This window comes from Ursus americanus, chromosome 33, assembly GCF_024610735.1.
Source record: "Ursus americanus isolate L20-20 chromosome 33, mUrsAme1.1.p, whole genome shotgun sequence".
NCBI classification, from domain to species: Eukaryota; Metazoa; Chordata; class Mammalia; order Carnivora; family Ursidae; genus Ursus; species Ursus americanus.
The window spans coordinates 25,123,618-25,148,642 of record NC_142159.1 but is presented as its reverse complement, the minus strand read 5'-3'; the positions used below and the strand labels follow the sequence as shown (position 1 = coordinate 25,148,642).

Below are 25,025 nucleotides of genomic sequence, written 5' to 3'. Positions count from 1 at the left end.
TCTGAACTGTTAAAGGTGAAAACAAACAGCCTGCTTTCACTATGCGTATGTATAAGGCTCAAATGACTTATCTTAGGAAAGCACAGTAAATTTCAAGCATTTAGGAAGCTGTCAAAAATCTTCCCTTGTGCTTAGAGAGGGCCATGCTTGTCAACGTATTTGAGACATCGACTTTATAAGAGTTTAGGCAAGAAACGTGGTTAACGGTGTCATAAATAGTATTATAACTTTATTAAAATGAAAAGACAATATTCAAAATAATGCAACAAAAATGAATAAAATCCTTTGTCCAACACTGTACACATAATGCGGAAATCAGTGCATTTTTCTAAAGCATGTCTTAACCTTCATTTAGTTCATACTAAAATATAAGCTTTAAATAGCTCAAATAATATTCAGCAGTTTAAACTGTAAACAGCTTGTTTAACTGTTAAGAGAACGTCGTCATAGTGTGCCTGTTAGCGAGCACCGTCTCTGTGCTTATCTGTACGAGACCCGACGTCGAAGCACGCAGAAACCCCAGCGCACGCTGCGGCTCTCACTGAGTCCAGGTGAAGCGGCCGGCCCGGAGAGTCTCAAAGGCAGGAAGATGCTGACATGACCTGTGCTATTAAGACATACTGTGCTATTGGCCAGAAGTGTTTTACTTAAAAAGCAAACAATCCCCAGGAAATACTGAATAGGAACCAGCAACACAAGGCCAGCTTGTGTTGTATTTGTTTATTAATAGTCTAAAAAAAAAAAAAAAACAAAAAAACACCAACACAAAAACACAACACACGCCCTCCAGTGACTCTCAGTCACACAGCTCACTGTTTCACGACTGCTTAAAATGGACCTCCTGAACACGGGCGAACGGCCTGCTTTTCCATGGGAGTCAAATGTGCCCCCGCCCCCCCCCCCCCCCCCCCCGCGGCTGCAAGGCCCGCGCCACAGTGGGTCACACCAGCGGGCAGAACGGAGCAGAAATTGTCAGGAAAAATCATGTACGGATTCTGGTATCTTCTCATTTCTCATGTCTCATGTGTGAGACATGCGTGCACAGGTGAAAACAGCGGCTGAGCACACGGCCAACCTCCCCTCGACGGAGCAGAAGGCAGAACCCGGAGGGACCCAGGCCCCGGGACGGTGTTTACACGGGGCAGGCAGAGTCACGGACGGATGTGCGGCCTGCCCTCGGTGGCACAGGTGATTGTGGAAATAAAGGAGACAGAACTTCACGGGCCCGAGAGCCAGACCCTTGCAAACTGACTAAGCAAAAATTTTGTTTTTGTTTTTTTATGATTCCGATCTAAACAATACTGTGTTTTCTTCCATTTTGCTCAATTTTCGGTCAGGACTCGTCCTCCAGCTTGTTTTATCATTCTGAATATATGTTACTCTAAGGCAGCAACTAATTGGTTACCCCGTGACTATGGCCCGTGGTTAGGCCACAGGCGTCTACAGGTCTCTAATGTCTACACATGTCCAAGGTTCCCCAGCCGCCCCTCCCCATCCGCACAGCTTACACTCCGGGCTGGAGCAGACTCTCCTCCAACGCCAACAAACTCGGGGCTTCTCGGCATGAGAGCGCCTCCCGGCTGCTCTGACCCCTTCTCTCTAAGACGGAGGCTTCAACTATTTGATTCTTCAACCTGAACCACTTCCCCGTGAACCTCAACCAAACGGGAAAGTGGCTTGGGAGCCATTGGCTCCTAGGGAGCCCCTGCTGAACCACGACCCCAGAGCCTAAGGAGAAACCACATAGGACAAATGTTTGCGCTTCACGTGGCCACCGAGATCCAGTTTTGGTTTTGAGTCCAGCTTTTCTGCGGCTGAGACGACACCGCAGTCAGCAGACGGTGGCTGGGTTTGGGCGCTTGTGTTTGTTTCTTCTGCTTCCCGAAAAAACTTTTCATATCTGTCCAGGTACGGTGGTCTCTCAGGTAGCAGGTAGTAATGTGTCGAGCTAACCTTCTTCCCATTTTCAATGATGGGCAGAATGCACGGGACCTTATTGGCAGACCCTTCGCTGTTCTGTCTCTGCAGGGCTTTGCTGCTGACGTACTTGGGGTCAGGGGCAAAGCTCTGCGTAGGGGGCATGACCCCATTGAGGTAAGACGGGAGGCTTTTGGGGCTGGGTGTGCGGGAGTTACTCCGGGATAAAGGTTCTCTTGGTGGCACTTTGGGAGGCCTGTCTTCGTCACTGTAGGTGCTAGAAGTCACTTCCGCTGACCACCTTCTGTAATCCGGCTTCACTGGCCTAGGAGGTATGGGCACCCTGGGGGGCACCTCGGGTTTGTCTTCATCGGAGTTCGGAGAGGCTCTGTGTATGTAGCTGGATATCCTTATGGCTGGCTTGTTGAAGGATCCAGCTGGTCCCGAATGAGACCTCCTTAATCTTCGGTGGCTCTGGGGCGGAGGAGGGTTTGAATTCTGCACCCCGCCGGTCTGATCAGGGGCCTGGCTGAGGTCCGCGGCCGAGACAGCCGGGGTATCGAAATAGGCGTAGTTGATCTGTCCACACCCACGGAAGCTTCGCCTGCCGGGAACATCGTATTTGAAGCCTGAGAGCGTACAGTCTTCCAGGAGCAAGTCCGTGTCCGAGCTGGTGAGGAACTCTACCTCACAGTCCGTCTCGTCCAGGGAGAGGTCTTCAGAGATGGGCAGCGGCGGGAGGGGCCTGGAGCCCCGGTCACAGAGGGCCGCGCAGGGGAAGGGGGAAGGGGGGCTCTTTATGGGTGTGAGCGGAGGAGGAGACGCACAGACCCCGTTCACGGAGAGCTTCCTAAAACCACACACGACTCGCTCCTCTTCGCGCTGCCCCAAGTCTTCGCCCGGGGGGATGAGAAGGGGGGCCAGGCTGGGCTTCTGAGCGGGGCCGTTTTCCGCCAAGTGGCTGCCGTTCCTCGGACCGCATGTCGCCGCGTGCCCTGGAACGAACGAGAAGGTCAGTCGAGGACCCGCGCCGTGCTCTGCCCCCCCGCGCGAGGCCGAGCCCGGCTCCCTGCGCCCACGGCTCTGTGCCAAGGCAGCGCCCACCGGCGGCTGCCGCCCTGAGAACCCCCGTGGGGCGGCCCAGGTGTAATTAGGGCCAGAGGATTGCTCATGCCCGTGATCCGGTTCAAAGACCGAGTTATCTCTGCCATCTCCCTCGGACATGTGTGCGGCGCACACCCACACATCTCGGCAGGTTTTGTGACGTGTGCAAAACTCGCAGACGACGAGCAGCGTGTAATTTACGTGGCGACCGCACCACACCAGCCCGGCCATGTAAGAGATGTGGCGACACGAGGCAGGCAGGGCGTGAGCGAGGCGACACCGGGTCCGCACCGTTAGCCCATCGTGACGCTAGGAGAGCGTCGACGTGCTAGGTGCTCCTGACAAAAATCTAAGGAACACAGTGTCCCCGTCACACGTGCCACACGGCACATCACACGCTTTCCTAAGTCCTGTATCCACGTGGACACTACTCGATCTCCCTCGGATGCGCAGCCGATACTTGTGAGAGACGAGGGCTCTCCTCCGAGGTCCCTAAAAGCTGTAAGCGGATCGGAGCTGGCATCGGAGCTCACGGACCGTGAAAGCTCACACCTGCACACACAGGTCTCGTCAGGGCACCAGTGACTCAGGGCGAAGGCGGGGTGGCTCGAGAGCGAGCAGGGGTCAGGCTGCCACCAGGGGTCAGGCTCCCGCCGGACACGGTTCGGGCGGCTTCCTCACTGCAGCGCGGTGCTGGAGGACCGGCCGGGGCCAGCCAGGCCCATCCCCACGGCCAACTGCCCTCAAGCACGGCCCCGCTGGGGTTTCCAGGACACGTACCAAGAGCCGTGAGGCGCTCCTGAGCCGCAGAGTTGAGGCTGTAGGCCATGGTGATGGGGTCAATGTCCAAAAAGTGACTGAAAGGAAAGGAAAAACATCTCGGTCATGACCAAGGAGCCATCGTATTCTCGATCTCAGCTTACCATCACGGGCTTAGAGATCTCAGGGCCGTTCTGCCCTGCGCTTACTTTTCAAACTCACTGCGGCTGCCCCAGCAGGTCCTCACGGTCCTCATGGCTTGGCCATCGTGCAGAAATCCAGTTTTCAATGGGACTCTAATCTCCTGAGCAGCAACTCCCGCCGTGGACATGGTGTCTGACTCTGGGAGGTCTCCACACTTGTGAGGCCTGGGGATCTGCGGTCAACCAGTAGCTCGCATTCCCTGTGGGTGCGGGACAGAGAAGAGACGAGAGAATAAACAATTCACAAATAGCCACACAGAGCTAACAGCAGAGAATCTGGGGGGATGTGGGAAAGAAAAATTTAGTTATAGATGTTCACTCAATCCCGACCTTTCGGGATGAACTCATCCTTACTTCTCAGGATGGCACTTAAATGCAGACACTGAGAACAATGGGGGGGGGGCGAGTACTAATCAAAGCTCTGAAATGTTTGCGGCTAAGTGAGGAATAATCCGTGGAGAGCAAAAGCAGATCTCCGATGGCAGCCCGACACCTGCACGACAAATCCCACTCGCTGGCCAAAGCGCACACCGCTCTCTAACGTCCTACGACCCGACCTTCCAGAGTGCGGTTATAGTGGGCACGGAGGTCCCGGTCCCCTAAGCCCACCGGGTCACTTCAGAAATCACTGTATTCAGTCCTGCAGGACCGGCATCCGCTAACCCCCAGCGCTGCCACCGCGCCGGAGACTGTACCGTGGCGCCGCGTTACCCCACGAGGACAAACTCTCCAGTTACTACCTCCTCGAGAATAAAGAAATAGATACGGAGATCCTCATTTCCATTATCCTGCAAAAATCAAGTTCTGCAAGGCTGCGGGCTTCAGCAGAGGCCTGGGACAGCGTCCTCCTTCCGCTGAAAGACACACTTACAGGCACATTCTTCACATTCTCCTGCGTGAAGTGCCTCGGGATTCACGCCTCGCTGTAAGGCAAGGGTGACGGAGGCTAAGTAAGTGCCCTTTTCTTACTCTAGGACGTCCTCGGTGTGAGGACCCTCTTCCTCACCAGGTGGTCCGTGTCTGGAGTCGACCAGGAGCCCGCCCCACACCTTCTTTCTCGAGGTGTCCACTAGCATCCATCTCTGCTCTCTTCAGAGAGTCACGCTTCCTTAGAGCAAGGGGAGGCTTTTTTCTTTCGGACACTAGGACATGATCTGTCAACTCTCTGGGTAACACTGACCCCTTCTGGGATGTGCACAGCCGCTTCCGAGCGCTGTCTCGCGCTCTCCCCAGGCAGGGGTACAGCCACCCGGAGCCGGGCGGTGTGCTGAGCACTGGGGGCGACACAGCTGAGTGCGACGTGCATGCAGGGGACGGCGGAGGGGCTACACAGGTCATCGGTTTTATGGACAGATCTGTCACCCACGAGACTGGGAGTCCAGGAGAGAGGCTAGGTCTCAATCGTGAATCACAGCAAGTGCTCAAGGACCGAGCGCCATCGAATTCTTAGCCCCGTCCGGACCACCTGAACGCACACGATGAATAGAGCACGGGGTCTTTTTTTTTAGCTACAGATTAAAAACACTCCGCAAGTGCTGTTTTTGACGCAGACACAAATGAGAGACAGTAATGTTGCAGTGACAAAGGGAAGATGGGGCCGTTACTGGTCCTACCTTTTTACCCTCCCAAAGCCAGCTGCTCTGATACATGAGGCAGAGACTCAAACAGGTTTCAAATAGTATTTCAAATAGTCAAGTGTTCTTTTTCTGGGATCAGTCTCTCAAAGATATACGATTAAGAACGGGGTGGGGGGGACCCCACCATTTAAGAAATCTAAGCTACTGGGAAGTCTTATTTTTTATTTTTGGTCTTCAGAAGCTTGAAATGAAACACACGTGTTTTTACTTTACCTGGATTAAGGAAAGCTACAGAAAACTTAAGAAAAAAACAAAGAAACATTTTTAGAACACACTGCTCGCTGCTCCCTCCAGGCACTTGGCCTGGTGGTATGTGGCGCTTCCCCCCCAGCACCCAACAAGCACAGGCAAGACCACAGGGAAAGTATCTGTGGTGATGTAAAAACGAAAGGCCAAGATAGGAAGAAGAATATGGTATTTAAGTAGTTTGAAAGCACACGTTTGGAGATCCCTCATCCAGATTACAGGAAAATGCTGCGGGGGATCCTGGAGGCCCAACCCCCACCTGTCTGCAGGCCAGCAAGTGCTCCTCGTAATTACTGCGTGTCAGCCTCCTAATGCAATCTAAATCTTAGCTTTCAACAGAATGATTGTGTAACTATCGCCTCTGCTTGGAATGGCCTCGGAATTCTAAACTCACATTTCGATGGCCCCTTAAAATTATGTATATGTTCTAGAAAGTTATTTTTTATTCATTGTTTCCATCACCTACTTGTTAGCTTTAAGAAAAAAAATTTTTTTAGTATAAAAAGAATTGTGTTCACTAAGCCAGCTCACTTCTGACCACAATAGTGTCTTTGTGTATTCATTGAAGGTGACCTGCCTCCACATTTCAATGGGGAATTGTGAATGGGACGTGTTATGAAACTGTCCGAACTTCCTACTTGCTTGCATGGGAGAAGCAAGGAGAGAAACATAACTGCATGTTCTCTTTTGGAAAATAACTTCCAACGACAGGCTGCGGAAGGGTGACCTGCCGTAGGTTTGGAAGCAGTGTTTCAGGCGTGTTCGCGGGAATGCCAGCCGAGGCAGGAAGCCACCTGCTGCTCTCCCACGCCTCTCTCAGAACTCCCCAGGTCTGCAGTATGCACCCTCCTCCGGAAAAATCGGCACAGCCAGCATCAAGTTAAAAAGAAACCCACGGCTCCAGGGAAATTTCACTAATGCTGCAGTGTTTCAATTTTTGTTTCTGTGTCAACTGTAAAGCCAGCTCTACCTGACAATTCATTAGGAAAGCAACTGCAAAAATAGCCCTACGTGGGGAAATCAGTATCTCTCAGCACAAGATGGTATTCTGTTATGAAATGCAAACTGTGAGAGCGAATGTGAACCCAGGCAGTCTGGTGTCGAACAGGATCAGAACGACCTTGGGCAAAAGAACTTCCCTAAAATTCATCAACTGACCTTTAGCCTTTTTAGACTGTCAAAAATGCAGTTAAATACCGATCCCAGATGTGAACTACCGTTGCCTACTAACATCACTTTTTTAAAACTTCAAGACAAAAAAATACATCCCCTAAGACCATCTGTTTCTTGCGGCTGTCCTTGGATTTGCTCTCCTTGCAGCTTCCCCTCCCCCACCGGGCTCCCTGAGTTTGGATCCACTTCTACGGCTTCAACTCTACGTAGACGGCTCCTCAATCTCTGAATCTCGACTCCAGCCCTGGCTCAAGCTTCCACTTTGCATTTCCTATTGTCTGGTGATTATCTTTCCACTTGGACGGTCCTCTGGCATCTGCCACGCTACAAACCGAACTCCGTCAGTTACTTCACACCCCCTCCCCCTTCCCAAGCCAGTTCAGGGTCTGCGAGGATCCTGCTTCTCCTACAGGCACCATTTTTAATAACCTGAGTTACAACAGGTGTCCATTCAATCACCCAGTTCCATAGCCTATTTCTACACTGCTTCTCAAACCTCTCTTCCTTCTGTTCACGGGCACCGCTCTGCCCTGGGTCTGAAGAGACCTGACCCTGCCCTGCACACCAGGACCAGATCCATATTCCTGAACTGGAGCGCAAATTCAGATCTTCCACTGCTCAAACACCTTCAAACGCTTCTAAGCTCTGCAGGCTGGCCTTAAGGCCTCTCTAACAAGGCAGGCCCTGGTCTACCTTTTCAAGCTCTTGCTTCTCTTTTCCCCTCATCTGTTAGAATGCACCTTTTCCTTGGAGGCCATCTGTCACACCACCTTGTCCTCTACTTGGCTCCCTGCTGAAAAGCCGCACAGGGTCCCCATGTTCTTGGGTTATTTCGTGCCATGCCCCGATTCCTTGCCCATCCTCCAAATCTTTTTGGACAGGACTTTCTCCCCCCCCCCCGTGTAGATCCTGGCATCGTTCGTTTCTGATAAATATTTACTAAATGGATATTGAGAAAATATTCATCTCACTTTTAAAAAGTACTGACATGACAGACTCACGTTTCCCGTAAATCAGTGAGGAGCTACAGGATTCACCGAACGTGGGTGGACACCTCCCGATGACAATAATGTGACAAGTGTAGGTAAGGAGCAGGCGAGAGATTTTCATTACACTGGTTTCCAAAATCTGAAGTGGACGGTTTGCAGACTGGGTAAAAACTCGAAGCTTAAGTGGTTAACAATGTAACTTTCTAAACTGGTTTCTATTACTGTACATTCACTTAAGCAACCAGGGGAGAGCTTTCTGAAAATAATGAATTTCACCTTCTCTTCCACACCATTCCTTCCGCACTCACTGTTTCTGTTGCTAAATTTAAGGTCGCTTTCCTTAAGCAAAACAAAAAAGGTTACACCAAAAAAGCATACCACACATGCTTTATTAAGGTGAAATCACATGACTTTGGATTGAGGAAAGTCACTTTGGAACTTTTTTTTTTTAAATACCAAGCTACCTTATGACAGTAACCTAGATGTGCTTACCTTCCAGCAGGTCTCATTAATAAATCTCAAAAGCAATCCACAAGAGGAGGAGGGGCACATTTTTGTCATACAACTCATCCAGTTCTGCCCAGTGCTTCCTTATTTAAAAGTGTGATGTAATTTCCTTCTTTCAATCTGGTTTTAGAACCTGATTTCTGTTTATTCAGGGTGATAAATGGTCTTTTCACCCTTATTTAACAACTACCTACACCACTATTTCCTTGCCCAAAGAGAGAGAAGATAATCCTATTCAGAGCCAAGATTTGTAAAAAGAAACTGATTTCGGAATGTGACAAATTCCATGATTTTATTTTTTACTGAAAAAAAAGATTTTCAATTCCATGGTTTTTGAGCCTGCCCACATAAGCCCCCATCTGCATGTGTATCTTCAGTCTGAAAATGCCTAAAATAACCACCTTTGAGAATATCAAAAACAAAACAAAATCCCATCGTTTTTATCGTGATTCCTGTCTAAAGCACTGGCAGCCAAGCTGTCTGACACACTGGACATTTAGTGTGGCCGTCTGACAGAAGTTTAACTTTTATTAATAACACGAGAAGACTTACTGATTAACGCTCATCTAACACATTCGGTGTCTATGACAGTTCCAGTGCTGCATGACCTGAGTTTACTTACTGAGCCAAGGACTCTTCCCAATCAAAGGCCCTAATTCAGGATTTTTCTCAGATTTCACCGTAACAGACCATGATTTGGGGGAAGGGAGCGAAGGGGCAGGCGGGCAGGAATTTCCTTCGCGCTCCCCCGTTACCACGGGAAGCATAAATGGCCTTCGTGTTAGAAGCATAGAGGACTTCACGTCTTTTATATTAAGTTAATGAATAAAATGTAATTGAAATGCTCCTGCAGGAACTCAAGGTACACGTGCTGGTTTCAGGAGCCAGGCAGCACGGTTCCGCGGGGTGGGGAGGGACATCTGTCCCCGCGGCATCCAGCCTCCCCGCGGCATCCAGCCTCCCCGGGCATCCAGCCTCCCCGCGGCATCCAGCCTCCCCGGGCATCCAGCCTCCCCGGGCATCCAGCCTCCCCGCGGCATCCAGCCTCCCCGGGCATCCAGCCTCCCCGCGGCATCCAGCCTCCCCGGGCATCCAGCCTCCCCGCGGCATCCAGCCTCCCCGGGCATCCAGCCTCCCCGGGCATCCAGCCTCCCCGCGGCATCCAGCCTCCCCGGGCATCCAGCCTCCCCGCGGCATCCAGCCTCCCCTCAGCGGGCCAGCGCGGAATGGCCCACTTGTAGGTGGTAAAAACGGAGGCAACAAGGAAAATAATTTATCTTCAGACTGTGGAAAGCAAAGCTGAGTGACATAATTTCTTGAATAATTCAGAGTATTTTCTAGCTGAGTATTTTCAGAAACGGCAAACTAACAAAAACCTATTCGTTCCACGGCATCGTCATCAATAGCCTTTTGATTCGCTTAGTGTCCTCCGCAGCCTCGCGCAGAGGCAGGAGCGGACCACGGTGGGGACGTGGTCTCTTGTCCTTTGTACGCTTCCTACAGATGCTACGATCAGTACCGGCACATGCACGGGGTGGGAAAATATTATTCGTTTTCGACATACACATAATAGATTTCCAAATGGAAAAAACACGTGGGTTCTATTCTCATCTTAACAAGGAGCACAATAGTCCAATAATGGGAAGGCAGTCTTTAAAACTTGAAAATTTACTTAATGAGCACTGGAGTCACCCAGTGGGTGACTCCAGATTGTCACAATGAACATAAAACCAGTACAAAAAATAAACTAATTCTTGGAAACTTATCTGACAAGCATTGTTCTAAGTGATTTATATGTATAACTTATGTAATCCTCCCAACAACCCCATGGGGCTGGTTACTATTATGACCCTCATTTACAGATGAGGGACTGGAGGCACACCAAATGCCTCGCTCCAGGTCAACAGTGGGGCCCGGAGACGTAAGCCAGGCTCTCACCACACCACCGGGCCTCTCTCTCCAAGCCCCTCGGTCTCCTAACTGACCCACTAGAAGGCTTGTGTTAAGTGTGGCTCAGACAGACTTTTCTGGGGATTTGCTGCTTGCTAATAGTTTTTCTTGGGTAACGCTTAGACTATGAAAGTCCCTGTTTTACTTCAACTCCCTCAAATCCTCTTGTGAAAGTTATTAATTGCAGATCTGGCCTATGTATCCTCCGGAAGGGTGGGTTAAGGCATCAATTTTATATTCTGTGACTACTTTAAGCAATTCTTTCAAAGCCCTCAATCTTTGAGGATACACTGATGGCTCACCATTACACAACTCATTACAAGATAGTTGGTATCAAGCAGGTCTGTCTTTACCCATAACAGGGGTCCCCACATATACCCAATGGGCCTCATTTTAACACACTCTCGCAGCATGGATCCCGGCAATGGTGTTACAATCAGGCTCCATTTTAAAGTCTAGAATTTAATAACAGAATATCTTGTATTTGTAAAGCACTCCACAAATTACAAAGCACTTTCTGCTACATTATCTCACCTGATCCCCAGAACATCCCTGTAAGAGGAGGCAGGGATTAGACTCTGCATTCTGCAGATGAGGAAGTGAGGCCAAACATCTTCCTGTTAGCAGAAAGGCCAGTGAGGCTCTTCTGCTCTCTAATCCAGCACTCCCCTGCTACACTTTCACTCCTCTCCTCTCCACCGTCTCTTCATTCTAGGCAAAAACCTCACTTCTTTCTTTTTTCCTTTTTTTTTTTTTTTTTTAAGGTTTTATTTATTTTAGAGAGAGAGCATGAGCAAGGGGCAGGGCAGAGGGAGAGAAAGAGAATCCAAGCAGAATCCCCACTGAGTGCGGAGGGGGTGGGGGATGACGACTCCATCCCATGACCCTGAGTCAAAATCAGAAGTCAGACGCTTAACGGACTGAACCACCAAGGCACCCCAACCTCACTTCTCTTTCTGATGTTCTTATTTATCAGTGGGGAAACTGATGCAGAGATGGCTAAGCGAAATGCTCAAGACCTCAGTGCTAGTCAACTGCAGAGACAGGAACTGGAGCTCCATGCACAGGGTTTTACTCACAAATTCTTAGAGGGCAAGGATGAGTTATTGCCACAAATGGTTCTCAAGTGCTTATTCTGGAGCAGATCCTATGGTAGTGAAAGAGACGTGGCTGCCGCCTGAGAAAGCCTCAATGTAACGAGGAGACAATAAGCAATTTCAGATTGTGATAACGTCCCCAGGAGGACAGGGTGGGGAGGCCGGACTGACAAGGGTAGTTAGGGCAGACCTCCCTGAGGCGACTTTTTAAATTGAAATTTAATGATGAAAAAGAGGCAGCCGTGAGAAGAATTAGAAGAGTATTCTACTCAGCGAATAAAATACAGATTATCTGAAATAACCTGTACCTGGCCAGGTTTCCCATTCTGTGGGTCCTCAAGAGGAGCTTCAATGTCTTCTCGTCCTTACGCTCCTACTGCTTCCCCTGAAATGTTGAATCATGGCACTCTGGAGTGGAAAAGGAGTAAATCTCATGTAGCCAGAGCCCCATAGTCTACAAATACATTCACCAAGGCCTGGAAGATTCACCTCTTAGAAATACTGCCCCATTTTACAGTATGAGGAATTGGGTTAAAGTATCAGTAATGATTCCAAATTGCAGAACCCTTTTTTCCCTTTCTGAAATCTGAGTCCCACACTAACTTTTCCCCACCTTAAAGCAAATTTCTCTAGTATGCTAGTTACTTTCAGAACCTTGAAACTCACCAGTTTTATCCACCTTTACAGAGCCTGCATTTATGCTGTGCGAAAAACGCCAGAATGCCACAGCTGGATCTTGTGTATCTAGTATCTAGTAGGTTATTCGTTCGCTTTTATGAAGCATGGCCAAACACTAGTAGCACCAAAAGATGCAAAAAGAATCCTGATGATGAGGTACCAATTCAAATTTATTGAGACTGAAAGCAGAGCTGTTTCTCTGGCAGAGAGAGCTGATGACATTCAAATTCCTGGAATTACCCTTGGCACCACCTTTCCCTCCTCTGCTCACCTTTCTAAAGCAACCTGATGGTATGTAGACATTCAGGTCAGTTTCAAGCATGTTAGATAGTACCTGTAATTTAGGCAACTTGCTTTTAAAAGCTACCATTAGTATTAGCTGAAAGGGAGTATTATCTGGTTCAACTTCTGAGAAGCAGCAGTTAAGAGTTATTTTCACACAAAAACTCAAGTCTACAGTATAATTAAATCTCACAGAAAGAGTGACCAGTACCTATTGTGAAATGAAGGTAGGAGAAACAATTCATTGAAACAGTAATTTTACCTATCTGGTGAAAAAATGAATAATTTAGACATTTCATAACAGCCATAAAAAAAGATTTGCTTTCCACCCTTATCAGTGACTGGTCCAATCCTGCTGAGCTTTAAGATGTAAAATATGCTTCCATGCAATTATTTATCAGCCATCAACTATGTGCAAGGCTGCACAAGATAGAAGCTGTACAAGGAACAGTTCCTGCCCTTAAGGAGTTTACAATCTAATACATGTCAGGTTATAAATTGTGAGCCCAGGACCTCTATCACCTATTAGCCAGTATCCACTGAGACATGCAGCTGAAAATAAACCTCTGTGTGCAGTGAAGAAGCTGACAAATACTGTCTGAAGTTCAGGCTAAAAGCTGTATGTATTTGTCTTCAAATCTGCTAATATCTGGAAAAGATAGCAGTATGTTATCTGATAACATACCGGTAACCAATCATAGCACAATTAACAAGAAGCGAACGCTTGTTTTGTCTTAGCAAACTTTGGTCCATTCCTGAAATGGGTACCTGGTCTCCTGTCTTTGGTCTGTTCAGGTAAAACTTTGCTGAAAACTGTGTAATTACAAAAGTGGTGGGGGGGAAGGAGTTTAAAAAAAAAAAAAAAAGCAAGACTTGGTATGGTGAATGTTTCAGTATCCTCAAAAAACACATATTCTTTGCACTCTTACAGATTTATAAAAGCTGAAAACTGTGCAAAATACTGTTCTTCAGAAGAAAAAAAAAAGGCATTTTAACCTCACCTTTCTTCACCTCTGACAGTTGCTTAGAAACCAGTCCGGCCCTACCTGTGTTGCAGGTGTACCTAAAGTCACCAACACATCTCTTTTAAAGCTACAGTCTATTCTGACTGCACTTAAGTTTATGACTAACAATCTATTCATATTTTTTATCAGGTAAGAGACTGGTTCCTTTCAAGCAATGACGAAATCCTAATAAAGACTTAGGAAGCACCAGTACAGCACCAATCATGGTTAAGAAGTCATCTAATTTGTACGAGGCTGTGATACACATATAAACACACACGCACATACACACGAGAAACACCCAACAAGCAGTCACGTTCCGAACACAGAATTCTGCACTTCCATTGCTTCGGAAACAGTATTTAGGACGCTCCGACCAAAGGATCGCGTTTCTGAGATAGGCGGAGGGGGACTCGGAACTACCCCGTGGAATTCAAGGACCCTGACCGGGACGACCGTCGTCGTCGAGAGACAGAGCTGGGGGACCGCGGGCCGGCCATCCCCCAGCACAGCCTTCGGGACGGGGCTGACGGGCACACGGTGCGCGCCGGGGCAGCGCAGTCCCATTGTGGAAAGGAGGACGCCGAGGCCGCCGCCAGCCTCACGGGCGCAGGACCCTGGCCCGCGGCTCCCGAAGCCCGGGCCCCCGCGCAGCGCCTCCGGACCGGCCCCTCCCACCGACCCCCGTCCGTCCGTCTGTTCATCCGTCCGGGGAGCTCCTCATCGCGGCGACCCTCTTCGCGCCCCAGGGACCCGCCCAGCGTCAAGAGCCGCCCGCAGCCCGGCACAGGGGCCCGGCAGGGGCGGGGGCGCGGGGCGGTGCCGCCCTCCCCACCCCACCCCCGGCCCGCAGGCCCCTTACCCCCGCGGAGCCGCGGCTGCCCCACGGCGCCCTCCCGCGCATGTCCGTCCCGGCTGGCTCAGCGCCGCGGGCTCAGGGGCCCGGACACCGCGCAGGCGCCTCGCCACTCGCTGGCCGCCGCTCCCCGCTCGCGCTCCCCGCTCGCACTCGGCCGCCGTCGGCGCGGCAGCCGACGCCGCATTATATAGCGAGTGGCGGGGCCGTGACGTCGACGCTCGGCGCCCCACCTCCCCCGCTCAGCCAATCCCGGCCGTGCGCCGCTTAAAGGGGCGATGCCGCGGCCCAGGCGCTGGCCTGGGGTCCACCGGCGTCGCGCGGCCCCGCGGTGATGCAGCCTTTGTGTCCTAGGGAGCCGTTTCTGGGCCTCGGCGGCCTCCGCGCCTCAGCTCTGCCCGATCCAAGCAGCGGCTGCTGAGCCGTCAGAATCCTGAGGCTGAATTTTTCTCCGAAGTGTGAGGGCAGCTCGGTCTCGGCCCGCGTTCCTCCCAAGCCAAAGGGGGCGCCGAGCGTCGCGCGGGGTTTCCCGTCGTTTCCTGGCCCCGGCGGGGTTTGGCGGGTGTTACCGGGTCCGCGGTTCGCTGCCGCCGCGGGGGTGGCCGAGGACTCCCGGGCCAAGGCCAGTGGAGCCTCGCAGGGCAGGAGGCCCGCGCGCACCGGGAGGCCTGCGGGCCGAGGCGTGGGAGGGACAGCAGGGGAACAGCATGGACTGAGTGGGACATTGACGGACAGTGTGGGGACAGCAAGGGACGCTCTAGGACAGCACGGGACATCGAGGGACAGAGTTGCACAGTGTGGGGCAGAGTGGGACAGCATGGGACAGGGTGAGACTGAGGGGCAGTGAGGCTACCCTGCTGAGGGCCTTTCATGGGACCACTGAACGCGGGTCTGCCCAGCCGCCTCTCCTCTGACCACATGTTTGAAAATCAAGGCCAGGCCCTGGTGACAGCTGACCTGCCCAGGGCAGCCCACGGACTTCCATAAGGAGCACCCCCAACCCCAACCTGGCCTCTTCTTCAGTTTCCAATCTGGTGTTTACTTATTAGACCCACGCTGCTCTCAGCATCTGTGGGCATTCGGGCCCCCAGTGATGCCCAAGGACAAACCAGCCGCCAGCCTGCGGGAGGAGGCTTCTCCCCCCACGGTGATGCAACTTAGGCTTATAGTTTAACCGTAAAATAAATACTACAAATGATAACAAACCAAGAGTAACTAAAGTAAGAAAAAAAGCAAACAGACAGAAACCCTCCAGTTTTAACTAGAACAGTCCCCTGAATGGTACTCTCTTATTAAGTAGAGGCCACAGACCTCCGGCTGACCTCCTCAGTCCTGTAGAGCCCCTTCTTGGTTTCAGCAATTGTGCCTGAGAGTTACACATTTAGCGCTACCTAATTGGGGTAGTTTAACATATGGAATGAGATTCTGACCTCATTTTCAGGTTAACTATTAACTTACGCACTCCATGAAATGATTTGCCTTTTCTCCCCTATTGTTTACTTACATTCTTCTAAATTTAATTCAAAGGCCTAATTTTGAATTCAATGCCTTCTCTCTCTCTCTCTCTCTCTCTCTCTCTCTCTCTCTCACACACACACACACACACACACACACACACACACACACGCAAGAAGGATCCCTTCGTCCTCTTTCAGTTGCAAGATAAACATGATTAGCAGAGAGCTCTACTCTCTTTTCTGGTCTTTCTGATGGGCCTACAGGGGCTCTTGGGTCATTTTCATGCCTGTGCTACTTACCAACAATTCAGTTATGCCGTCTATTAACTTATGTTCTTAGTGCCCTTCGTTTAGTTTATTTTAGGATGATGGAAATTAGTCACAACTCCTTGCTGGTTTTCTTAACCAAATTAGGTTTTTTGATTCACAGAAAATCTATCCAGATTGTTCCCCTCCCCCCCATTCTGGTTTCATTTATGTTTAAGACTTACCCATATGCTGTTATCAGTGTACTGACAGGACCAGCCTGAGAACTTGACAGAGAACATCTTTTCAGACCTCACAGTGCAGCATTTACTGAATGGGGACCTAGATGAGCTCAAGTTTCATCCAAAAGGAACCCTCGTTACGCTATTTCAAGCCACTACAATACAGTTGTAATTTGTGCTTTGGTCTTATTGGCATGCTTTTACATTCCCCTATTCATTACCAGTGATAATTCCCAGAGCAACCATCAAACACACCCCCTCTTTAGAGAAAGAAGATCAACAGAATACTCGCTATATGGTTGGGAGCTGTATGGTGAGCTGTTTTGGTAAATTATCAAAAACCATAAAATCACGCGAGTAATATATGATTAATCCATTTTTTTCTTCCGATCTATTTTAAACCAGCAAAATCAACATCTTTATTCATTTTGGGGAAAAAAAACAGTTATAGTTGCTAGCTTACTGAATTTTGCTTACAATTATGTTTATGTAATATAGCTCTCTCAGCTGTGGCCGAATTACATGAATAGACTCACACCCCACAAATCTTTTATGTAATAGTCGATTAGTGATATTTTGTAACACCATGGTCAGTCAATGATATTGTAGAATGTTTTGGGAAGAGTTTAAAAAGAAAATGCTAAAGCAGCTTGAAACAGTATTAGCATAATGTGTTCACCAAGTAATCATTCATTGACTTTTTTTTTTTTTTCATTCATTGACTTTTAGCAAATTAGAACATTAGACTAGAGGTTTAGGGTAAAAAGATTCTCTTTGTACCAAACCTAACTTGTTTTAAATTGTCTCCAGTAAGAGAGAAGTTTAAAGTCAGACAATTTTTTTTTTTACCTCTCTCACAGTCCATTTCATTTTGATGCACTTCTCAAGGAATTTATATTAGCTGATTGTTTTTTAATTAAAAAAAAAACTAAACACAACATCTAAAATGTTAGGCTTACATCTCATCGACCCAAATTGTCCCTTTCCACTTGCCTGTTTTTCAGTGTAAGAAGAAGCTGTCCTTGGAGTAAGAACAAGGAGAGGTTCTTGCTCAGAAACCCTAGAATCACAGACACTGCTTTTCTAAAGACACCGTTCCTTTTCCTCCTGTCTAGCAAGACGGCAAGCTGTGTGTAAGCAGGAACATGCTGGACCGGGGCCTTACAACCTTACCAAATTTATGTTTGAATGATTATTGAATCCTGCCGAAGAGGATACACATTTTGGTGTTTATTCTTCTTGATTATTGATGGTTTTGTGTTTCTATATTGTTTATAAAGAAATACTTTTACGTGAGACACTTTCTGAATCACCCTCTTAGTTCTAAAGCGTTTACTTTTGTCTATTCATGATATAAATGTGACTATGCACTTTCCTTTTTACTAATTTATAGCTAAGTGTGCAATAAAAACACAGGACAATGGAAGCATTGCATTTCTTAGAGGTCATTTGTTCGTATGCCACCTTATGATCTGGAGTCATTGGGCACAGATGTGTATTTCTATATCCAATAACCTTTGCGGGTTACTGCAAAACAGACTTGCTGGTAAGAGCCGAGGTTCATTCATGAAGGGCACCACACCCCAAAGAAGTCTCCATGGAGCTTCCAACTGTAGCACCCATTTGAAATATTGTGCAGGAAAAGGTTTCTTTATAACTTCCATTTTCCCCTTCTGTAGTTAGGGATACTCCTCTCCCTTCCTAGATTTTCCCCTAAAAGAGAGAGAGAGAGAGAGAGAGAGAGAGAGAGAGAGAGAGAGAGAGAGAGAGAGAGAGAGAAAAGAAAAAACATGTACCGTATACTCAGCCTGTGAGAAGACTGAGCAGGCTGGTTTTAATTGATCAATTTATTGTTTAAGTGTTAGGGCCGTGGCTTAACTACCTTTTTCTTAGTATGAGTTTTAGAGAGGCTATTTATATAGAATTGCTTGTTTTTAAATTGAACCACTTTTCATTGACCTCATTCTCTCTTAAGAAAACTTTGATGCTATTTGGTGATTATTGTATTTCCAGTTCTAGCCCATTTCTGGAACTTAGAACAGCTAGAAACTTTTTAGCAATAGGTGCATTAATTGAATGCATGGATGTTTGCAAGACAGTGTTTTTCAGGTTTCTTTTAACGTGAATCTGATTTTATCCTCAAAGTTTAACATTACGTTCCCCTCCAAGGAAATGCTGTATTTCCTATTAGCTGGCCAGTAGGGTGCGCTCTAGCCCCTTGCCAGATTAATAAATTAATAAATTAATAAATTAATTAAAATATTAATGTTGGGGCGCCTGGGTGGCACAGTCGTTAGGCGTCTGCCTTTGGCTCAGGGCGTGATCCTGGCATTATGGGATCGAGCCCCACATCAGGCTCCTCCGCTATGAGCCTGCTTCTTCCTCTCCCACTCCCCCTGCTTGTGTTCCCTCTCTCGTGGGCTGTCTCTATCTCTGTCAAATAAATAAATAAAATCTTTAAAAAAATATATTAATGTAAACCCTTCATTAAGAGGTTTCAGAAATCTATTTCATTCCTTTACTGCCACCAACACAGATGAGGTCTGTTGATATAGACAGAAACGAATCACTCAGCATACACAGCATATATGGAGAGCAAAACTGTTCCATTAAAAAAAGAAAAATTTGAGAGATTTACTTCTTTGGATTTAGTTCCAAAATAATTTGCTATTATCTTACCAGATCGATCTCTCGGTGACAGATATTTTCTTTTATTCTGGGTAAAATGAGAATAAGAAATCTGGCGCAGTGAGGAAGGGCCCAGGCTCTGGGCTTACATCCTAACTTTCTCACCAGCTGAGTGACTCAAGTACTTACTTCACCTTTTGTAAGACAGTGCTAATAGTGGTTCCCACTCCACAGGGTCCTGGGCCAGAGAAATGAGATCGTACGTGGGAAAGTGTTTAGAACGTAGCCTGGCCCCAGTCAGGGTTCAATAACAATATCTGTTTTTATCATTATTGCTATATTCTCATTGTGATTGCTGGTAATATACTCGTTGAGGGATTTTTGAACACCTTTCTTTGCAAGATTCCAAAATTCTCTATTGCTTATTAGTATACATGATTTCATTTGTCTGGGAGGTGGTTTCGTTAAATTCCAGGAGCATAAACAATTTAGAAGATAAAATGTCTTACTTGATCTGCAGTATTTCCACTTAGGGCAAAGAAGAGGAACTGCCATAGCAAAATTTCAGGCACCAGAAACCCTTGGGGAGACACACTAGGCACGGGAAAAATCTCTGAAGGGAAGGTAACAAGTAGCCACAAACCTATGAGCATCTTCTTGTAAACCCATACTCATAAACATCCATAAGTATGTGTCCTTTTTTTTTTTTAAGGTTTTATGTATTTGAGAGAGAGGGAGGGAAAGAGAGTGCATGCACAAGCGGGGGGAGGGGCAGAGGGAGAGGGAGAAGACTCCCCATGGAGCAGGGAGCCTAACATGGGGTTTGATTCCAGGACCCTGAGATCATGTCCTGAGCCGAAGGCAGATGCTTAACCAACGGAGCCACCCAAGCACCCCAACATGTATCCTTTTGAAAAATAGATTTAGTTTGTACAAAGTCCCTGGAGAAACTTTTAAATAAGAATGGCTTTACCGTTTTCTCTGTAATACAAGGACAAGGGGATATAGTCAGTGATTAGGTACAGTAGCGATGTGAGAACTCAGTGAATGCCAACACGTCTCGGGATCCTTCCTTCCTTCCTTCCTTCCTTCCTTCCTTCCTTCCTTCCTTCCTTCCTTCCTTCCTCCCTCCCTCCCTCCCTCCCTCCCTCCCTCCCTTCCTCCCTTCCTTCCTTCCTTCCTTCCTTCCCCAATCAGTATTTATTGAACTTCGACTATGTGCCCATTCATGCTAGGTATTGGGCAGTGAGCCAGAGAAACATGCAGAGAATGTTGGGTGGTGGGGATTATAGACAAGCACATGGGAAGCCTAACTCATATAAAAATGCAAAGGAGTCTTCATAACAAGACTGTAGATTCTGCCTCCTTAAAAAACTTCGAGACTCAGACTCTTTGAAACTGTATTTTCACTAACTCTACACTAAGGAAATAATCATAACTAAAGCTTCCCAGCCAAAGTTGTTTGATGCAGTGTCGTTCATAATAATTAAAAACTGGCCTGTTAGTAGGACAGTCGGCATGTATAATATCGAATATCTATTCAGCTATTAAAATGACACTTATGCAGATTTCATAATTAGGAATAATAATAACTAATAACAGCTAATGCTTTTATAGCATTTACTAGGAAGTGCGCTCCGTTCTAGGGCTTTACCTGGATGAGTTAATTAAACCTTCACACAGCCCTGTGAAGTCCATGCTGTTACTATACCCAGTTTATGACTGAGGTGAAGTAACACGCCCAAGGTTACAAAGCTGGTACCTGCGGGTTTAAACTGAGGCAGTAACTTTCAAACACCACAAATTCTTCCATTATCACGCTCGGTGTAAAAAATTGAATATGTGGAATACCTATCCTCATGTCATCAGGCCTTTTTTACTCTGCTAGTGACAGAAAAATCCAACTCAAATTCATTAAAAAAAAAAAAAAAGAGGGGAGTTCAGTGCTTCAGTCATGGACAAGTCTAAGGGTGTGTGGCTGCATGGACTGCTTCATTCAGGTGCTCAATGTCCCCCACATCAGGGCTTGCTCTCACTTTTGGCTTTGTCCTATTTTGTGGCGACTTCATCTTGAGGTTCTTCCACGGCGTGATGACTGCCAGCAGCTCTGAGGCAAGATGGCTGCCAGCAAACTCTGGGTCATTTAATTAAAAAAAAAAAAAAAAAGATTGGTTAATGGTTTGAACAAAAACCCTGGGCCTGATTCTCATTCGTTCCAACGGAGGGGCAGGGAATGAGGGTTCTGAGTGGCCAAGCCTGAGCGTGAGCCTGCCCTTGGAACCATGGGTAAAATCAGCTGCCCCGGAAGCACATCAACTAAAGGCAGAGGAGGTGGTGATTTCTTCCAGTCAGATTGAACAATGGACCAGGAATGGATGTTTTTGGTGTACATCGAGTATCCGCAACAATTTTCTTATCTATAGGATAAACATTTAACACCGTAACTTACAAATACCTGGACGTTTTCTGTTCTTTGACTTTGATGACCCTACACCGTCACACATTTTTGGTGTCCCTCTTCAGTCCTCCCCAGCCTTCTAGTCTTCTCTTCCTAGGGTGCTTCACTGTGGGCATCCTCTGGAGCTCTCTTTGTTTCTAGCTTAGCCATCTCATTCAATTCCTGAACTTTTATTATCAGCTCTACATGAATTGTGCCAAAATCTTCTGGTAGCCCTATCTTCTTTCCTGACTTTTAAATCCACACTTTTGGTTTCTTACAAGTGCTTCCCCCTTGGATATTTGTTGCAGATTGTTTTCCTTGGGAAGCAGGCTTTGGGATGGAGGATGATTTATTAGAGTGTGCTTTTGGAGTATATTGAAGGGAGGAGGAAGGACCAGATTTGGTCAGAAGGAGAAGTTGAGCTGTGATGCAGGTCCAAGATAGGCCTTAGCTGACCCTATGGAAAGGTTTGGAGCTGGATTGGCCCTCCAGAGTTGTCCCGACTTGGGCAAGGGAGCTGTGTCTTTATTCCTTCCACCCTCATTGGCCAGTCATTGGATGTGGTCCCTTGGGAGGAAGAGTAATCTTGGGCAAAGCAGTTTTGTTGTTGTTGTTGTTCAGCTGAGATACTCTCTAAAGAGGGTTGACAGCTAAGGACTATTTTCTGGCAGCAATCATAGAAGTATGGGGTCTAATCCAGAGGTAAAACTTTCAGCCCTCAAGGGGGATCTGGGTAGCTCCTTATAGTACCTTCCTTTGGTTCTCCCTGGCTGTTGGTCTGTTCACCTTCACTCAATTCTGGTAATTTGGTTGGCATTTTTACTTAGATATTTTGAGGCTATGTTATTAGGTGCATACAAGTTTAGAACTACTAAATCTGTCTGGTAAATTGAACATTCTCTTAATATATAATGAGCCTCTACTAATAATAACTTTTGCTTTAAGTTTGTTTTTTTTGGTATTGCTATAGTCACACTGGTTTCTTTTGGTTTGTACTCGGTGAATCTTTTTCCAAAATTGTCTTTTTAATATTTGAGTTTCCTTAAGTTTTAGGTGTGTCTTGTAAAAAACACAGAGCTAGTTTAAAAAAAAAAAATCTTCTAACTGGAGAGTTTAGTTCACTTATATCTATTGTGATGACTGATATGTTTGCTATAATTGTCATTTATTTTATCATGTAATTCTGTGCCTTCTATTTGTCTTGCTCTAAGGAGCTTCTTTTTTCTTCTTTCTTGTTTTTTAGGCAGTTGTTGCATTTTTTGTCATCCCATCCCCCAGTTCAGAAATTGTACTCTTTAGTTCTCTTTCTTAGTGGTTATCTAGAAATTATGAAGTGCATACTTAACAAATAAAGTCTAAAGGTAATATCTTTATCCTCCTGAAAAATACAAGGAACACATTAAGAACACATTAACTCACATCACTGCCTCCGAATTTTTATTTTCTTATCTAGAATTCTAATCTCTCTGTCTTTACTACCACTAATTGGACATTACTATTATTATTATTATTATTATTATTATTATCATCATCAATACGGTTAACTCTTGAACAACACAGGTTTGGAAATATAAGTGCATAGGTCCACTTATACATGAATTTTTTTGATAAATACAGTACTGTAAATGTATTTTCTCTTCCTTATGATTTTTCTTTCTTTTTTTTTTAAAGATTTTACTTATCTATTTAAGAGAGAGAGAGAGTGAGTGGGGAGAGGAGCAGAGGGAGAGGGACAAGCAGAATCCTTGCTGAGCACAGAGTCCAATGTAGGGCTCAATCCCATGACCCTGAGATGATGACCAGAGCCAAAACCAAGAGTCGGATGCTTAACCAACTGAGCCACCCAGGTGTCCCTCTTCCTTAATAACATTTTCTTTTCTCTAGCTTTCTTTATTGTAAGAATACAGCATATAATACATATAACATACAAAACATTTGCTAATTGACTATTTACATTATCACATAGGCTTCCAGTCAACAGTAGGCTGTTAGTAGTTAAGTTTTGTGGGAGTCAAAATTTACACACAGAACAAACCCCGCATTGTTCAAGGGTCAACTGTATTTTTTTAAAAGATTTTATTTATTTATTTGACAGAGATAGAGAAAGCCTGCGAGAGAGGGAACACAAGCAGGGGGAGTGGGAGAGGAAGAAGCAGGCTCCTAGCAGAGGAGCCTGACGTAGGGCTCGATCCCATAACGCCGGGATCACACCCTGAACCGAAGGCAGACGCCCAACCGCTGTGCCACCCAGGCGCCCTGGGGGGGTCAACTGTATTTATTTAGATTTGACCATTTACCTTTTTTATTCATAAAATCCTTCTTGTTTTTCAGATATTATTTTTAGGGTTACTTTTCTATCTTCCTACAATATATTTCTTTTGAAAGTTCCTTTAGGATTGGTATATTGGTTGAAAATTCTGTCAGTTTTTGTTTGCTTGAAAATGTCTTTTTTTCATCCTCCTTCTTACAAGATAATTTCAGGTATGTACAACTCTAAATTGTTGATTTTTTTCCTCAGAACTTTGAAAGTATTATCCCCCTGTCTTCTAATATTATCATTATTGATGAAAAATTAGTTGTCAGTCTAACTGCCCATTCTTGTAGGTACTAATTTTTTTTCTGTCTTTAAAGTCTTTCTTTTTATTTTTAAAGATTTTATTTATTTATTTATTTGAGGGAGAGAGAGTGAGCACAAGTGGGCAGGGGCAGAGGGAAAAGGAGGGGGAGAAGCAGACTCCCTGCTGAGCAGGGCTCAATCCCAGGACCCCAAGTTCACGACCTGAGCCAAAGGCAGATGCTTCACCGACTGAGCCGCCCAGGCGCCCCTACAGCCTTTCTTTTTGTTGGTACATTGCAGTTTACTTATAACTGGTATGTGGAAGTTCTTTCGTTTATATCTGAGGATTGCTATATTTCATTAATTCTAGAAAATTGTTAGGTATTATTTCTGTTACCTCTACTGTACATTCTCCGTTCTTTTTTCTCCTTCTATAACTTTGATTAGATGAGTATTAGATCTTCTTACTTTGTCCTTTGTGTCCATTAACTCTTTTGTACTTTCTATTTTTGGCTCTCTGTGTTGGATTTTGTGTAGTTTTTTTCAAATCTATCTTCCAGTTTGTTATTACTCGCTGTATCTCCTACTTTAACATTAGTTGACTTTATAGGGGCGCCTGGGTGGCTCAGTCATTAAGCGTCTGCCTTCAGCCCAGGGCATGATCCCAGGGTCCCACATCAGGCTCCTCCGCTGGGAGCCTGCTTCTTCCTCTCCCACTCCCCCTGCTTGTGTTCTCTCGCTGTCTCTCTCTGTCAAATAAATAAATAAAAGCTTAAAAAAAGAAAGAAAGAAAGAAAGAAAGAAAGAAAGAAAGAAAGAAAGAAAGGCCCAGTGCTAGTTTTAAAAAATTCTATAATAATTCTAATATTATTAGTATTATTATAATTCTATAATAATTTCTAATATCTGAAGGTTTGTGGGTCTACTCCTGATGTTTGTTTTTTCTGCTTAGTTTTCCTAACTTGTTTGCTCATGCATTTTGTGCTTTTTGAATTGAAGCTTATATTTTTTAGAGCTTTATCTGTGGGAATTCAAAGATTGGTCTTTGTTTAT

General features: G+C 46.4%; 1 protein-coding gene across 3 annotated transcripts; it reads right to left on the bottom strand.

Moving 5' to 3' along the window:
• Positions 1-200: 200 nt before the first annotated feature.
• ERRFI1 (ERBB receptor feedback inhibitor 1) lies at positions 201-14,556 on the bottom strand. Of its 3 annotated transcripts, XM_045803578.2 has the most exons (4): positions 14,409-14,556; positions 3,990-4,183; positions 3,802-3,878; positions 201-2,912 (listed from the first exon to the last, which is right to left on the bottom strand). In XM_045803578.2, exons 2-4 carry the CDS (start codon positions 4,109-4,111, stop codon positions 1,729-1,731), a joined length of 1,383 nt encoding a protein of 460 aa, XP_045659534.1. In that variant the 5' UTR covers positions 4,112-4,183; positions 14,409-14,556; the 3' UTR covers positions 201-1,728. The 3 variants fall into 3 exon arrangements, with proteins under 3 accessions (XP_045659534.1, XP_045659532.1, XP_045659535.1); XM_045803576.2 differs by lacking the exon at positions 14,409-14,556 and having other exon boundaries at positions 3,990-9,557; XM_045803579.2 differs by lacking the exon at positions 14,409-14,556 and having other exon boundaries at positions 4,003-4,115.
• Between the last annotated feature and the right edge of the window lie 10,469 nt (positions 14,557-25,025).

Coding starts and splice junctions, on each gene's coding strand:
- ERRFI1 (XM_045803578.2), bottom strand. CDS start 4,111: ATGTCCACGGCGGGAGTTGCTGCTCAGGAGATTAGAGTCCCATTGAAA. Junction 3,879..3,989: donor AGCCGCAGTGAGTTTGAAAA/GTAAGCGCAGGG, acceptor CTTTCCTTTCAG/TCACTTTTTGGACATTGACC. Junction 2,913..3,801: donor GGAGCGCCTCACGGCTCTTG/GTACGTGTCCTG, acceptor CGTTCGTTCCAG/GGCACGCGGCGACATGCGGT.